Here is a 14,923-nt window from a genome sequence, read left to right as displayed (position 1 = left end):
TGATGCGGCAACCCATCATAGAAGGCCAATAAGTTGGTCATACAGGATTTGCCCCTGGTGAGGCTGTGCTGGCTGCCTCTAATAACCTTCCCATCCTCCATGGGCTTTAGCAGAGCTCCTAGGAGGATCTGTTCCATGATCTTCCTGGGCACAGAGATGAGGCTGACAGTTCACTAGTTCCCAGGGTTCTCTTTTCTACCCTTCTTAAAAATGGGAACAATTCTGCCCTTCTTTCAGTCACCAGAGACTTCTTCAGACTGCCATGACTTTTTAAATATCATGGAAAGTGGCTTCACAACATCAGTCAATTCCCCCAGGAAACTTATTTAATTATATAATTTTTATAAGATATTTTTATTCCAGAAACTGAAACAATTTAGCAAAGTAAACTGTCAAGATAGGTAACAGAAGTTTAACTCTTTCTTAAATCAAACCAAAGAGCCATGCTGTCCATCCACCCAGCAGGGGATGGAAGGACACACTACAGAAAGTCAGACTCACAAAACCTACAAATTTAGAGCACTGTTATTTAAAGAACATACCCTTCCTCCATTAAATAATGCAAAATTAGAATGAGGAGGTTTTTTCGACGAGCTTCTGTTCGCATCTCATCCTGTGAATTAAGATAGAACTCTAGATCAAATGTAATATTCTCTTTATTGCTGTAAACAGCATCTAAATATAGCCTGTGGAAACAAACAAATTAAGACAACAGCATGTAAGAACTGTAAAACAACTCACTGTTAATAAACAGAAGTAAAGTGGTTTTAAATGTGATTTTTCTTACACATTATCAGGGCTACTGCAGGGGTAGAAATCTTTTCCCAGAGAAGAGAAAATTACTTTGAGGTTGAAAAAAATAACTTACTATTCCCTTACGATGGTTATGGATTGCCAGCATGTTCTGGCTGCTGTGAATTTCAGGGTAGGACTTTTGCAGACCTCATGCACAGCACCTCCAAGGACTGTACAAAGAAATCTTCTGCTCCAGCATGCTGTCCCCCTCCCTCCAGGAACTAGAAAATCATTTTCTGAGAGCTTGGAGAAGAGGGAGTGGAGAAAAGGTCTGGGAGCTGCATAACCACGCTACAAAGACCAGCAGTACATTGTTGGCTCCTCACAATTCATGGACCTTGATATGTAAACACAAGTGAAATACAGACTACCCCAAGAAATAGTAGTTTGGGATAACAACAGACTTGCCCAATTCTAACACACAAATGATCGAAGTCAGGTCCCAACATGCATGTATTTCAATGTGGAATCAACCCCACGGATTTCTTTACACATTTGGAGAACCCGAAGTTATTCACAAATGATTCAGCGATAAAAGAAGGCAGCATAAAACATCTTTGCCAACACTCAGTGAAGCTGGGGGAGCACACAGTCCAATACTGAGTATAGCAAAAGGGACACTGGCAACAGATACTGGAACAGAGTCTTACTTTGATGTAACACACCATACGTGCTGAGTGCCAGCAGAAACCCCCCAAGATTTTAGGGTCATAACAAAAGTTGCTGCAAGGTAAGCTCTAGAAATCAGCGTATCAACTCTGGCCTGCTTCATAGGGATGTCAAGCTTGAACCACGGGAAAAGTAGATATGGCTAATTGCACATCTAGGCAAATAGATTATTTCCTTCTTCTTTTGAGATGCTGACATTCAGCATGATTTATGAGAACCTAGTGTGAACATGAAAGACTGGCACTTACTTTCTGGATGGTGCTAGAGCATGTGGAGCAAACCAGCAGCTGTGCTGCTTGCACAACCCATGCGTATTCCTGATGATCTTGCACAGTAATTACAGAATCACAAGATGTTTCAGTTGGAAAAGACCTTTAAGATTGTCAAGTTCAACCATTGATCCAGCCCTGCTAAATCTGCTACTAGACCACGTTCCCAAGTGCAACACCTGCAGGGATGGGGACTAAATCACCTCCCTGGGCAGCTTCTTCCCACGCATATACAGACTCCCGATTCCACACCTAGTTTCTTTCCCTGCTACCCCAAATGAACACTGCCTGCATCCATCCCTGAGGCAAAGCCTAGCCCAAGTGTCAGGGACCTGCAGGAGATGAAATCACAAACCCTTGTCCTCTTCATTCTGGGAACAGAGCCCCAGTGTCTGTGGCAATGACTCCTGCTGCTCTCTGCCACCGGCTGGCACACGAACAAGCCAAAGAATTACTACTGACCAAGTTTTATAAGTCCCACAAGATGTGTAAAAGGAATATGCAAAGGGAGATAGAATTATCCTGTCCTTCCTGGTCTCTTGGAGAGAAGCATCATTCCATAGTAGCTGAACACGAGCCAGCAGTGTGCCAAGGTGACCAAGAAGGACAAGAGCATCCTGGCTTGGATCAGCCACGGTGTGGCCAGCAGGATGAAGGAAGGAATCATCTCCCTGGACTTGGCACTGGTAAAGCCACACCTTGAATCCTGGGTTCAGTTCTGGGGCCCTCACAACAAGAAAGACATTGCGGGGCTGGAGCACGTCTGGAGAGGGGAACAGAGCTGGAGAAGGGTCTGGAGCCCAGGGGCTATGGAAGTGGCTGAGGGATCTAGGGCTGTTTAGCCTGGAGAAAAGGAGGCTGAGAGGAGACCTTATTGCTCTCTACAGCTGTCTGAAAGGAGGTTGTGGTGAGCTGACTGCCGATCTCTTCCTCCAAGTAACAAGCCACAGGATGAGAGGAAATGGCCTCAAGTGGTGCAGGGTAGATTTACACCATATATTAGGAAAAAAATCCTTCACTGAAAGAGTAGTGAAGTACTGGAAGAAGCTGCCCTGGGAAGCGGTGCAGACTCCACCACTGGAGGTGTACAAGAAGTGTGTAGCTGTGGCACTTTGGGACCTGGTTTAGTCAGCACAGTGGGCTGATGGTTGGACTGGATGATCCTAGAAGCCTTTTGCAACCTTAATGATTCTACAATTCTATAACAAACTGCAGATACTGAAGGCTCACTTATTCCTACAGGCAAAGGAGCTTTAGGGTGGCGCAACATGCTGCAAAGCCAACCTCCCTCTTCAGCACACGTTCCCTCTGAAAGGTTAGGGCCATCTGCTCGGTACACTGCAGCCTGCATCACACAGCAGCCTGCTGCTGATTTACACCTTTAGACAGCACGATCAACTACTGTTTTATTTTAAAACTAACACCCCTCTGTAAGTTTGCCAACCTGTAAAAAGTATGGGGTAGAACAGGAAAAAGGTATTTTCTGGGACGTCTGCTTCAGACGTGGGGCCATCTAGTGACACAACTTGGAAAGGGATGGGATGTGCTTTTATTAACCTTTCTTGTGGGGTGAAACTGTGTTTGTATTTCACATATCGATAAAAAGATTGGCGGAATCTTTCTAGAGGAAAGAACCAGGGCAGGTTCAGATTAGACATCAGGAAAAAAATTCTTCACCAAAAGGATTCTCAGGCGCTGGCAGAGGCTGCTCAGGGAGGTGGTGGAGTCCCCGTCCCTGGAGAAGTTTAAAAGACAGGTGGATGAGGTGCTTAGGGATCTGATTTAGTAGTGGACAGGTATGGTTGGACTAGATGATCTCAAAGTCTTTTCCAACGAAGCAATTCTATTAATCAAACTGGATGGGGGAAAAGGAAGAACCAATGCCCTGCACCTAGCCTTTACACTTTTTATTGTCTGGATGAAGTTAAGTAGACTTTGTGTTTATAAGCCCGTCAGGAAGCTACACCACTGTTTGCCTTTCAGTGGTGGTACAACGATGATTTTTCTAGACCACTTTAGAATGGAAGAGTGCTGTGTAACTGCTTGGTAAATCTCTAATTCTCAAATGAAGCAGGTCACTTACTGAGAGGTGCTCCAAGAAGAAATGAACCAATTCTGAGAACTTAGGAGCAAAGAGAAAATACTGACACCCTGGGCCTAAGTCATCTTTTCCTTCTGATTCTTTTGAGATGCTGATGTTCGGAAAATAGATTTTTAATTGTAGAACTTTTACCATTTCTCTTGGATGATCTGAAACTTTGGAAACAGGGTTGAAGGTACAAGAGGAAGATGGAGTCATTGCTTGCAGAGAGACCTACCCGTATGTTCTTCTAAGTGCAACGGCTCCTGCTATTCTATGCTGAGAAGAATTAACTGTTGCATTAGCCCACAAATGAAAAAGGAAGATGACAGCTACCTCTGAATTTTTAAACACGTAAAGATAACACAGCTGCCACAGAACACAAACACATCAAGCGTTTCATGTTTGAGTATTTGCAGCAACACCCTGATGAGAGAAGAACCACATCTGCCTGATAAACTGTCAGGGCTTACAGCCAGTGTCTGGAGAGGGATTGTATTCTGGTGTGCTTTCTGCTGCTGTTAACCCCTCCAGTTTACTTCTATTACTCCTAGAGACATTTGAAGTTCTAGTATAAATAGTATAAATAGCAATACAGGCAGCATCTCCAGGCAGGGACTCGCTTTGGGCAGTACAGGACAGCATTGTGTCTGCGTATGAGCAACCCACTTCAGCCTTAACAGAGTTATTCTTCTTCTTGTGCTGAACAAGCAGAACTGAAAGTGAAACTTTACATCCAAAAAGAGCCTTAATTTAAAGTCAGAAGACAGTTTAGACTGAGAAATTCATTCTGTCTTTATCTTGTGTTAACGAGAATACGAATAGCAATGGTAAATTTTGAGAAGTCAAGACATCTGTCCAAAGAAACAGAATTAAGCTATTAATTAGTTGATCAACTGACAAAGACGTGCGTTAGATTGGATGTGAAAAACAGAACAGAGGTATCGGTATCTCTGGTACCAGTTCTGTGAACTTTCCGTAAAAGAAAGAAAAGTTAAGTACCTTTCAACATGTCATAGAATCACACTAACATAGAATGTTTGGGGTTGGAAGGGACCTTAAAGCCCATCCAGTTCCAACCCCTTCCATAAGCAGGAACATCTCCCACTGGATTGGGTTACTCAAAGTTCCATCCATCCTGGCCTTGAACACTTCCAGGGAGGTGTTCAACTCCCCTGGGAAACCTGTGCCAGTTCCTCACCACCTTCAGCGTGAAGAATTTCTTTGTGATGCCTGATCTAAATCTTCCCTCTTCCAGTTTTATGCTATTCCCCCCTTGTCCTATCACTCCCATGCCCTTGTAAAAAGACCCTCTCTGGCTTTCCTGGAGCCCCTTCAGGTACTAGAAGCTGCTCTAAGGTCTCCTCAGAGCCTTCTCTTCTCTAGGCTGAACAACCCCAACTCTCTCAGCCTGTCCTCGTGTGGGAGCTGCTCCAGCTCATCTTCCAGCTCATCTTTGTAGCCTTATCTGGACCTGTTACAACAGCTCCACATCCTTGTTACACTGGGGATTCCAGAACTGGACGCAGTACTCCAGGTGAGGTCTTGCAAGAGGAGAATATAGAGGGGCAGAATCCCCTCCCTCACCCTGCTGGCCACGCTGCTTTGGATGCAGCCCAGGACACAGTTGGCTTCTGGGCTGCAAGTGCTGGGTCAGATCGAGCTTCTCATCCCCCAGCACCCCAAGTCCTTCTCTGCAGGTCTGCTCTCAAACAGGTTGTACCCCAGCCTCTACTGAAACCACGGACTGCCCTGACCCATGTGCAGGACCCTGTGCTTGGCCTTGTTGAACCTCATGAGGTTCTCACAGACTCACCTCTCCAGCTTGATAGTGGAGCGTAATAAAGCCAATCATGCACAGACCACTGCTTTCCTGGCCAGCCCCACAAAGCCATGACTCCCTCCCTTATACCAGTCCTACTCTACAATGAACCCTTTCCAAGAGGTAAATGAACCTCTGTGCCCAAGTGCTGCCAGTAGCTTTAACTCTCCACTTAAACAGCTCCTGGACAACCCTGGTATCTTTTCCTGAACTCCTGTTTATTCCCCAGGGACTGACCCCTCTTGCAAACAAGGCGCCTGCCACACTACAGACAGACACTAATGCTGCCCAGGGCTTCTGCTGTGTTTAGAGAAGAAACGGTAAATCTTAGATGGCGTGAAATAAATAGGAGCACTTGCGAGGGTGAATTTACTTAAAATTCAGTTTAGCTTTACAGTGATTTAGCCTTCCTGTTTAATTAGTATTTAGAATTGCATGTTGTTTATAGCCACTGGTATTTCAATAGATGTTTAAGTGTTCAAAGTTTAATAAGCTTCCATTCTTAAAAGAACAAAAAAATGCATGTAATTAAATTTTCAATTACTATAGAGGATTTTGGGGTCCATGCAATTAATAAAAGCTTAAGGCACTTAAGCGTGATCTTGTTTTAAAAACTAAATAGTTGAGCACTTAACTAATTAGCTCCAGCACTTACGGAGTATTTTATTTATTTCTAGCTTAACAAAAGAGTGGTACACATTCCTTTCTTTGCAGCTATTTAAAATTAAACTCCGTTAGAGCTGTGCATCTTTAAATGCAATCGTTCATTTAGTCATTTCCATACCTGCGGGCATGAAAGATTCCCCTGTTGCACGTATGCTGGGACAAGCAGCCAATGCACAGAGCAAATGGCCGGTGTTCTCATGCTTGCTAGCTTGCTGACACCCTGGAATCTTTACTAACCCGTGAGTCAGTAAGAAAAGAATGCATTAGATGGAAAACGTGAAGATAAAGGGCACATCTGTGGTATATGGTGGGTTGCACTCTATCGCTGTAACTGCGGGTTTCTCACAGGTGGGAATTCACTGGGGTAGCTGCTGACTGGATAAAGAAACACTATATAAGGTTTGCATCCTCTCAATAAAGGTGATCTCGTTTGTTGCCTCATTGACAGGGTCCATGCCTTAACCACTACACATACGTTTTACTAAAATGCATTTACATTATAAAGCAACAGTCTCTTGTGCAATACCATCAAACCAATGGGCCTACCAAAAGATTAATTCAACCGTCGAATGTTTCATTGTCGTTTGACCCTACATTTCTGCATTAAGACACTCGGTAGAATGAAGAAAGAAGCCAGGGAATCTTGGAAATAAGAACTCTGCTGTGATTTTGTGCCCTTCTATCGTACATCCAGCTTAGGCAGCCCATTAGTTCAGAGGGGTCTGCGATCAGGAATTCAGACAAGAGGCACATGGTCAGCTCTGCAGTCACACAAGGGAAGACCTTATCATGATACACATGCAGCATCCCCTTCCTCTTTTTCCTTTCCCCTCCACAGCTGCCAAGCGTGGAGTTCCTCAAGATGAAGCTGGCACTATGTTCTAGGACAGAAAGAGTAGCTGAGGGATGATGAGCTGGCCCAGTTTTCTCCCTCTACCACCCCTTACCCCCACACCTTTCCCCTTCACCTAACCCTTTGCATGTTAAGCTTGCAGCCTTGCCAGGCTTCTTAGAAGGCTGATGTTCCATTATTGTTTGGCCTACTGTCAGTATGTTTTGAGAAACACAAGCAAGGAAGGGAAATGTTGAGTTTTAAACAATGTACAACTTGGCTGACATTGAATAGAATTTCCCAGCACAAAGAAAAGGCGCTTCTTAACTCTCTTCTCTCATCCAAATTACAAGCCTGCTGAAAACAATAGAGTTGGCAAAGTTTCTAAAGAAGGATTACAAGCCACTTTCATGATTAAAGACATGACTTCACCACAGAAGCTGTAGCTGTCCCTGTATTAACACTAGGTTGCATTTGAGAGGCGTTACGTTTAAAATCTAAACACAATTTGCAACTTGAGTTCGGTGCACTGAAAACAGAAACCTTTCAATTTCTGCCCCCAGCGTGATACAGCTACACACCTTCTTTCACTAATTCATGCTCTGATGTTATGGGCCATTCACACATCTCAAGAACCAAGAGAACCATGGAATGGTTTGGGTTGGAAGGGACCTCAAAGATCATCCAGTTCCATCCCCCGCCACGGGCAGGGACACCTCCCACTGGATCAGGGGCTCCAAGCCCCATCCAACCTGGCCTTGAACATCTCCAGGGATGGGGCAGCCACCACTGCTCTGGGCAGTCTGTGCCACTGCCTCTCCACCCTCACAGAAGAACATTTCTTCCTAAGATCTCATATCAATCTCCCCTCTTTCAGCTTAAAACCATCCCCCCTTGTCCCATCCCTGCACTGCCTGATCAAGACCCTCTCCTCAGCTTCCCTGGAGCCCCTTTCTGTACTGCAAAGCTGCTCTAATGTCTCCCCAGAGCCTTCTCTTCTCCAGGCTGAACAACCCCAACTCTCTCAGCATGTCCTCACAGGTGAGCTGCTCCAGCGCTTGGACCATATTCATGGCCTCCTCTGGACTTGCTTTCCATGTCCTTCCTGTGCTGAGGACTCCAGAACCGAACATGGTTCTGCAGGGGAGGTCTCCTGCTTTTAACAGGAACATAACCAAAGCCAGGTGTTACACTGCCAAGACTTCACTAATTTGAAGTGATATGTGCTAGAAATACACAAAAATGAATGGACACAAAGTATGAGGAACTATTAAGCAACACACATTAAGGATGATGAATTTATAAATTAATTAATAAGCATTAACTCTCCCACTCACTTGTATGAAGCTGCAAAGTGCTACTTCAGTTTACAATAATACTGCTACTCAAGAGTGATTTACAGAACAAACAGGTAATATTTAACAATCAAAACCAGTGAAATGCCTCACAAAGCAAATTTCTTTGAATGTAAGACTACACCGGGTAGAATCACAGAATCATAGAATAAACAGGTTGGAAGAGACCTACCGGATCATCGAGTCCAACCGTTCCTATCAAACACTAAACCATGTCCCTCAGAACCTTGTCCACCCGTGCCTTAAACCCCTCCAGGGAAGGTGAATCAACCACCTCCCTGGGCAGCCTGTTCCAGTGCCCAATGACCCTTTCTGTGAAAAATTTTTTCCCAATGTCCAGCCTAAACCTCCCCTGGCGGAGCTTGAGGCCATTCCCTCTTGTCCTGTCCCCTGTCCCTTGGGAGAAGAGGCCAGCACCCTCCTCTCCACAACCTCCTTTCAGGTAGTTGTAGAGAGCAATGAGGTCTCCCCTCAGCCTCCTCTTCTCCAGGCTAAACACCCCCAGCTCTCTCAGCCGTTCCTCACAAGGCCTGTTCTCCAGCCCCCTCACCAGCTTTGTTGCTCTTCTCTGGACTCGCTCCAGAGCCTCAACATCCTTCTTGTGGTGAGGGGCCCAGAACTGAACACAGGATTCAAGGAGCGGTCTCACCAGTGCTGAGGCTGGAGAACAGGCCTTATGAGGAGCGGCTGAGAGAGCTGTGGGTGTTTAGCCTGGAGAAGAGGAGGCTGAGGGGAGACCTCATTCCTCTCTACAACTACCTGAAAGGAGGTTGTAGAGAGGAGGGTGCTGGCCTCTTCTCCCAAGTGACAGGGGACAGGACAAGAGGGAATGGCCTCAAGCTCTGCCAGGGGAGGTTTAGGCTGGACATTAGGAAAAAATTCTTCACAGAAAGGGTCATTGGGCACTGGAACAGGCTGCCCAGGGAGGTGGTTGAGTCACCTTCCCTGGAGGGGTTTAAGGCACGGGTGGACAAGGTGCTAAGGGGCATGGTTTAGTGTTTGATAGGAATGGTTGGACTCAATGATCCGGTGGGTCTCTTCCAACCTGGTTATTCTATGATTCTATGAGTACAGATGGAGAATAACCTCCCTGGACCTGCTAGTGAATATATATGTAAATAGTTTGTATTTATATAGGAATTTATTTTTTAAACACTTTTCTCCATATGGGTAGGAAATAATGATCACCATTCTGTAGAAGAGATTAATGGAAAAATGCAATACAGGTTAGGGCAGAACTGGGGAACCAGGAATTCCAGTAATTATTTATTGCTACAAATAAAAGATGTAGCCACCTAACTTTTAGATCCTGCATTGAAACACTGGAATTCAGGTAACAGAAACGAAGCATAACACTTCCTCTGGAGAGGTCAAGAACCTTAGAGATAGAATTAAAAAAAACCTCTTGGCATCTTCAGGTTATTCCTGAGTCACTGAGCGGCTTAAACAAAGCAGGCTCCAAACTTCTGACCCTCTGCAGAATCACAGAATCACAGAATCACCAGGTTGGAAAAGACCCACCAGATCATCGAGTCCAACCATTCTTACCAAACACTAAACCATGTCCCTTAGCACCTCGTCCACCCGTGCCTTAAACCCCTCCAGGGAAGGTGACTCAACCCCCTCCCTGGGCAGCCTCTGCCAGTGCCCAACAACCCTTGCTGTGAAAAATTTTTTCCTAACGTCTAGCCTAAACCTCCCCTGGCGGAGCTTGAGGCCATTCCCTCTCGTCCTGGCCCCTGTCAGATTTACAGAAGCTGCAAGGACACAGTGCTGGGCAGCACCTGGACCTTCCACCAGCCTCCAGGCACAAACCCAGAGCCAACAGCCAAGAGCAGAGCCAGCACCCACTGGTGTTCCAGAATAGGAACACCTCCCCTGCACTTTACCTAAAAGATAAACTCTAACCTTCACATGCAACCTGCTAAATGGCCGCAGAGAGCTCGGCTTACAAAGCAAACTGACCCAAAACCCTGTGGTACGGCTCAGGGGGGCAGGAGTCCTTGACCTCGTGATCTTGTTCCCACAAATCTTAGAGTGGTTTAGGCTGGGAGGGACCTTAAAGCTCATCCAGTTCCACTCCCCTTGCCACAGGCAGGGACAATTTCCACTAGATCAGGCTGCTCAAATGTTTCTGCATTTAGTAGCCAAAACAATCTTTGGGGCCAGGGCCACCTAAATTGCCATTGCTGAGGTTCAAAATTAGACTCCTTTTTCTCCCATCTTCCTTCTTCACATTAGCACCATTTCCACACCTTAGGGCACCATTCTCAGTGGCTGCCATGTCAATCCACTTAAGCGTTCCGAACACGACTCACCTAGAGGGTTCCATTCCTAGGTAAATATAGAATCTATTAATCTAAGAGGCTGACACAATCTAAAACGTGGTCTTAGACCCCCTCCCAAAGGGGGAGCAATCCTGTCCTGCTCAGACACAGTGATTTGCACAGGGATCTCTGCATGCATGCACAGCATCCGACACCTCTGTGGGAAAGGCAATCCTGCAGCACAGCCCTCGTCTTACTCGGGTTGAGTTTGACCAGCAGATGGAAGCAAAATAACAGAAATACAGCAAAATCCTGCTGCTTGTGGGCTTCCTGGAGCAAAACCCATCTGTGGGATGGAGGCATGCTGGGACTGTAAGCCCTGACTTAGCTGGGGGTGCTGGTGGATGAGAAGCTGGACTTGAGCTGGCAATATGCGCTCACAGCCCAGAAACCAACCGTGTCCTGGGCTGCATCCAAAGCAGCGTGGCCAGCAGGGCAAGGGAGGGGATTCTGCCCCTCTGCTGAGACCCTACCTAGCGTCTTGTGTCCAACTGATGCTCTCAGCACAGGAAGGACACAGATCTCTTGGAGCAGGTCCAGAGGATGCCACAAAAATGATGAAAGGACTGAACAACTCCCCTATGAAAAGAGGCTGAGAGACTTGGGGTTGTTTGTTTTGGAGAAGGCTCTGGGGAGACCTTATTGCAGCCTTTCAACACTAAAGAGGATTAGAAGAAAGATGGGGAAAAACCTTCTAGCAAGGCCTGCAACTGCAGGACAAGGCATGATGGTTTTAAACAAAAAAAAGGAACACTCAGACTAAATACAGCAAAGAAACTATTTACGCTGAGGGCAGTGAAAACACTTGCACAGGTTGCCCAGAGAGGTGGTGAATGACCAACATTCCAGGTCAGCGTTGATGGGGCTCTGAAACATCTGACTGAATTGAAGATGTCTCTGCTCACTGCAGGGGTTTGGAACAGACGGAATCTTTAAAGCTACCTTCGAACCCAAACCATTCTGTAATTCTATAACCTTCTTTATATTTTAGCATTTTTACCTGATTGATAGTAGGGTAGGAGGGATTATTCAAACATTTGGATCGTATTTCTTTAGAGAGTGAATTAATTTCTTCAACACTATTGTTTGTGCATAAGGGAAAAACTTTGCTTACAAAGGCTGTTGCCACAGAATGCAGAAACCACCTTTTTCAACATCTCGGCATCTACCATTGTCAGCAGATGGAGAGGCAATTCAGAAAATCTTGTCTGGGTAAGAAATGTTGTCTAATTTAGAATAGTTTAACAAACACCTGATTCCCACTTAAAGAAACGGTGTTTAATACTGAACTGGAAAGTGAGTATTTATAGTATTCATAGAATCATGGTTTGCATTGGAAGGCACCTGCAAAATCATCCAGTTCCAACCCCCTGCCACGTGCAGGGACACCTGCCACCGGATCAGGGGCTCCAAGCCCCATCCAGCCTGGCCTTGAACCCCTCCAGGAATGGGGCAGCCACAACCTCCCCAGGTAACCAATTCTGGTCTTTCCTTCCATGGACGAAACATGCTGATTCTGTTCATATATAGTTCTTAAAATGGGAACAACATCCCTTCTGCAGAAGTCGGACAGTGGATTCCTGATGTCATGACCTTCATGGTCCCTTTCAACCTAGACCATTCTGTGATTCTAGGAGGGAGCTAAGGAGCAGGAGACAAAGGTGGAAGAGAAAAAGGTGGGGGGGGAGACAAAGGGGGAAGAAGAAAGAGAAGGGGGGGGAAAGGAGGAGGAGAAGAGGGGGCGAAAGGAGGAAGAGAAGGGGGGGCGAAAGGAGGAGGAGAAGGGGGGGCGAAAGGAGGAGGAGAAGGGGGGAAAGGAGGAGGAGAAGGGGGAAAGGAGGAGGAGAAAGGGGGGAAAGGAGGAGGAGAAGGCGGGGAAAGGAGGAAGAGAAGGGGGAAAGGAGGAGGAGAAAGGGGGGAAAGGAGGAGGAGAAGGGGGGGAAAAGGAGGAGGAGAAGGGGGGGAAAAGGAGGAGGAGAAGGGGGGGAAAAGGAGGAGGAGAAGGGGGGGGAAAGGAGGAGGAGAAGGGGAGGGAAAGGAGGAGGAGAACGGGGGGGAAAGGAGGAGGAGAAGCGGGGGGAAAGGAGGAGGAGAAGCGGGGGGAGAGGAGGAGGAGAAAGGGGGCGAAAGGAGGAGGAGAAGGGGGGAAAGGAGGAGGAGAAAGGGGGGAAAGGAGGAGGAGAAAGGGGGGAAAGGAGGAGGAGAAGGCGGAGAAAGGAGGAGGAGAAGGGGGGGGAAGGGAAGAGAACGGAGAAGGAGGGGCTGAGGTCAGCACCCTCCCGGCGAGAGCCAGGCCCATCTTCCCCAGCACCCCCACCCCCCACCCCCCGCCATGCCGGCGCCTGCGCCCCGGTGCCGTTTCCACGGCAACGCGGCGGCCGCCATGTCCCGCGGCGCTGCCCTCACCGCCTCCCGCGTGAGCCGCGCGGCCCGCGGCGCCAGCTCCATGGCGGCGGCTCGGGGTCGGGGAGGCTGCACCCAGCGGGGCTGCGGGTCGGGGGACGCTGCGGCCCCGGGGGACGCGTGCACCGGCGGAGGTTGTAGCTGCAGCGGGGATGGGGGCAGCGGGTGCAGCCCCAGCCCCCCCCCCCCCCGCAGCCAATGAAACGCGGCGGGGAGGAGGATGGTCCGAGGACGTGGCCAGTCAGGGGAGGAGAGTCAGGGAGTGGGTCAGTCGGGGTGGGGAGGAGGGGCGGGTAGGGAGAGGGATGGTCGTAGAGTCGAAGATTCACAGGATGGAATCGTAGGTTGGAGTCACGGAGTTATAGAACAGAGTCATAGAAGCACAGAATCGTAGAGTCATAGAATCATAGAACAGTTTACATTGGAAAGGATCTTAAAGCCCACCCAGTCCCACCCCTGCCACGGGCAGGGACACCTCCCACTGGATCAGGGGCTCCAAGCCCCATCCAGCCTGGCCTTGAACCCCTCCAGGGATGGGGCAGCCACCCCTGCTCTGGGCAACCTGAGCCAGGGGCTCCCCACCCTCATCGTGAAGAATTTTGTCCTAATATCTAATCTAAATCTTCCCCCTTTCGATTTTAAGCCATTTCTCCTCCTACTCTCACTACATGCCATCGTTAAAAATGCCTCCTCAGCTTTCCTGAAGACCTTTTCAACACTGGAAGCTGCTCTAAGGTCTCCCCAGAACCTTATCTTCTCCAGGGTGAACAACCCCAACTTTTGTTGAGCGTGTCCTCATGTGAAAGATCCAGAGGCTGGGGTTGTTTAGCCTGGAGAAGAGGAGGCTGAGGGGTGACCTCATTGCTCTCTACAACTACCTGAAAGGACGTTGTAGAGAGGAGGGTGCTGGCCTCTTCTCCCAAGTGACAGCGGACAGGACAAGAGGGAATGGCCTCAAGCTCCGCCAGGGGAGGTTTAGGCTAGACGTTAGGAAAAAATTCTTTACAGAAAGGGTCATTGGGCACTGGAACAGGCTGCCCAGGGAGGTGGAGGTGGTTGCGTCACCTTCCCTGGAGGTGTTTAAGGCACGGGTGGACGAGGTGCTGAGAGATATGGTTTAGTGTTTGGTAGGAACGGTTGGACTCGGTGATCCGGTGGGTCTCTTCCAACCTGGTTATTCTGTGATTCTGTGATTCTGTGATCTGGACCCGTTCCAACAGTTCCATATCCTCCTTATGTTGAGGATTCCAGGGCTAGAGGCAGGACTCCAGGTGGGGTGTCATGAGAGTGGAAAAGAGCAGAGAGAATCCTCTGTCACCCTGCTGGTCACACTTCTTTCAAAGCACATTTCCACTGATGTGAGGGGCAGGCTGCACTCTGCTTCTCCCCAGGTGCAACTTGCCTGTTGGGGACAGCAGGATGAATTTCACAGTGGGCAGAGCTGGCTTAGTTCTGTCGAATTTGTTTTTAGGTCGGCTGGGCTGCTCCAGCCCCTCAGCTCATCATCCCTGTCCCAACCCAGCACTGGGTCCACTCAACCCTGTCTCTGCCTGACAGTGTACAGAGGCTCACAGCCCCCTTAATTGCCCTGCTGCTCATTAAAACCTGATTGCAAGACAAGATGTTCTCAGTTGGATACTTACTCTATTTATATGAAAGACATCATTCACGTGGCTGCATTGTATCTCCCCTTTCTGTGCAGGTA

At 47.9% G+C, this 14,923-nt stretch overlaps 1 protein-coding gene across 1 annotated transcript in view; it reads right to left on the bottom strand.

The window, feature by feature from the left end:
• Window positions 1–13,278, bottom strand: part of KATNAL2 (katanin catalytic subunit A1 like 2) — a 43,034-nt gene extending 29,756 nt beyond the window's left edge. The window contains exons 1-2 of the mRNA XM_069881003.1: window positions 13,222–13,278; window positions 543–613 (exon numbers count right to left, since the gene is read on the bottom strand). Coding sequence (XP_069737104.1) covers window positions 543–613; window positions 13,222–13,263 — 113 coding nt within the window. The 5' untranslated portion in view covers window positions 13,264–13,278. The remainder of the gene's footprint in view (window positions 1–542; window positions 614–13,221) is intronic.
• Window positions 13,279–14,923: the final 1,645 nt, after the last annotated feature.

The sequence above is a fragment of the Phaenicophaeus curvirostris genome, chromosome Z, assembly GCF_032191515.1.
Source record: "Phaenicophaeus curvirostris isolate KB17595 chromosome Z, BPBGC_Pcur_1.0, whole genome shotgun sequence".
NCBI lineage: Eukaryota > Metazoa > Chordata > Aves > Cuculiformes > Cuculidae > Phaenicophaeus > Phaenicophaeus curvirostris.
This window is presented reverse-complemented; position numbering and strand designations above follow the sequence as displayed.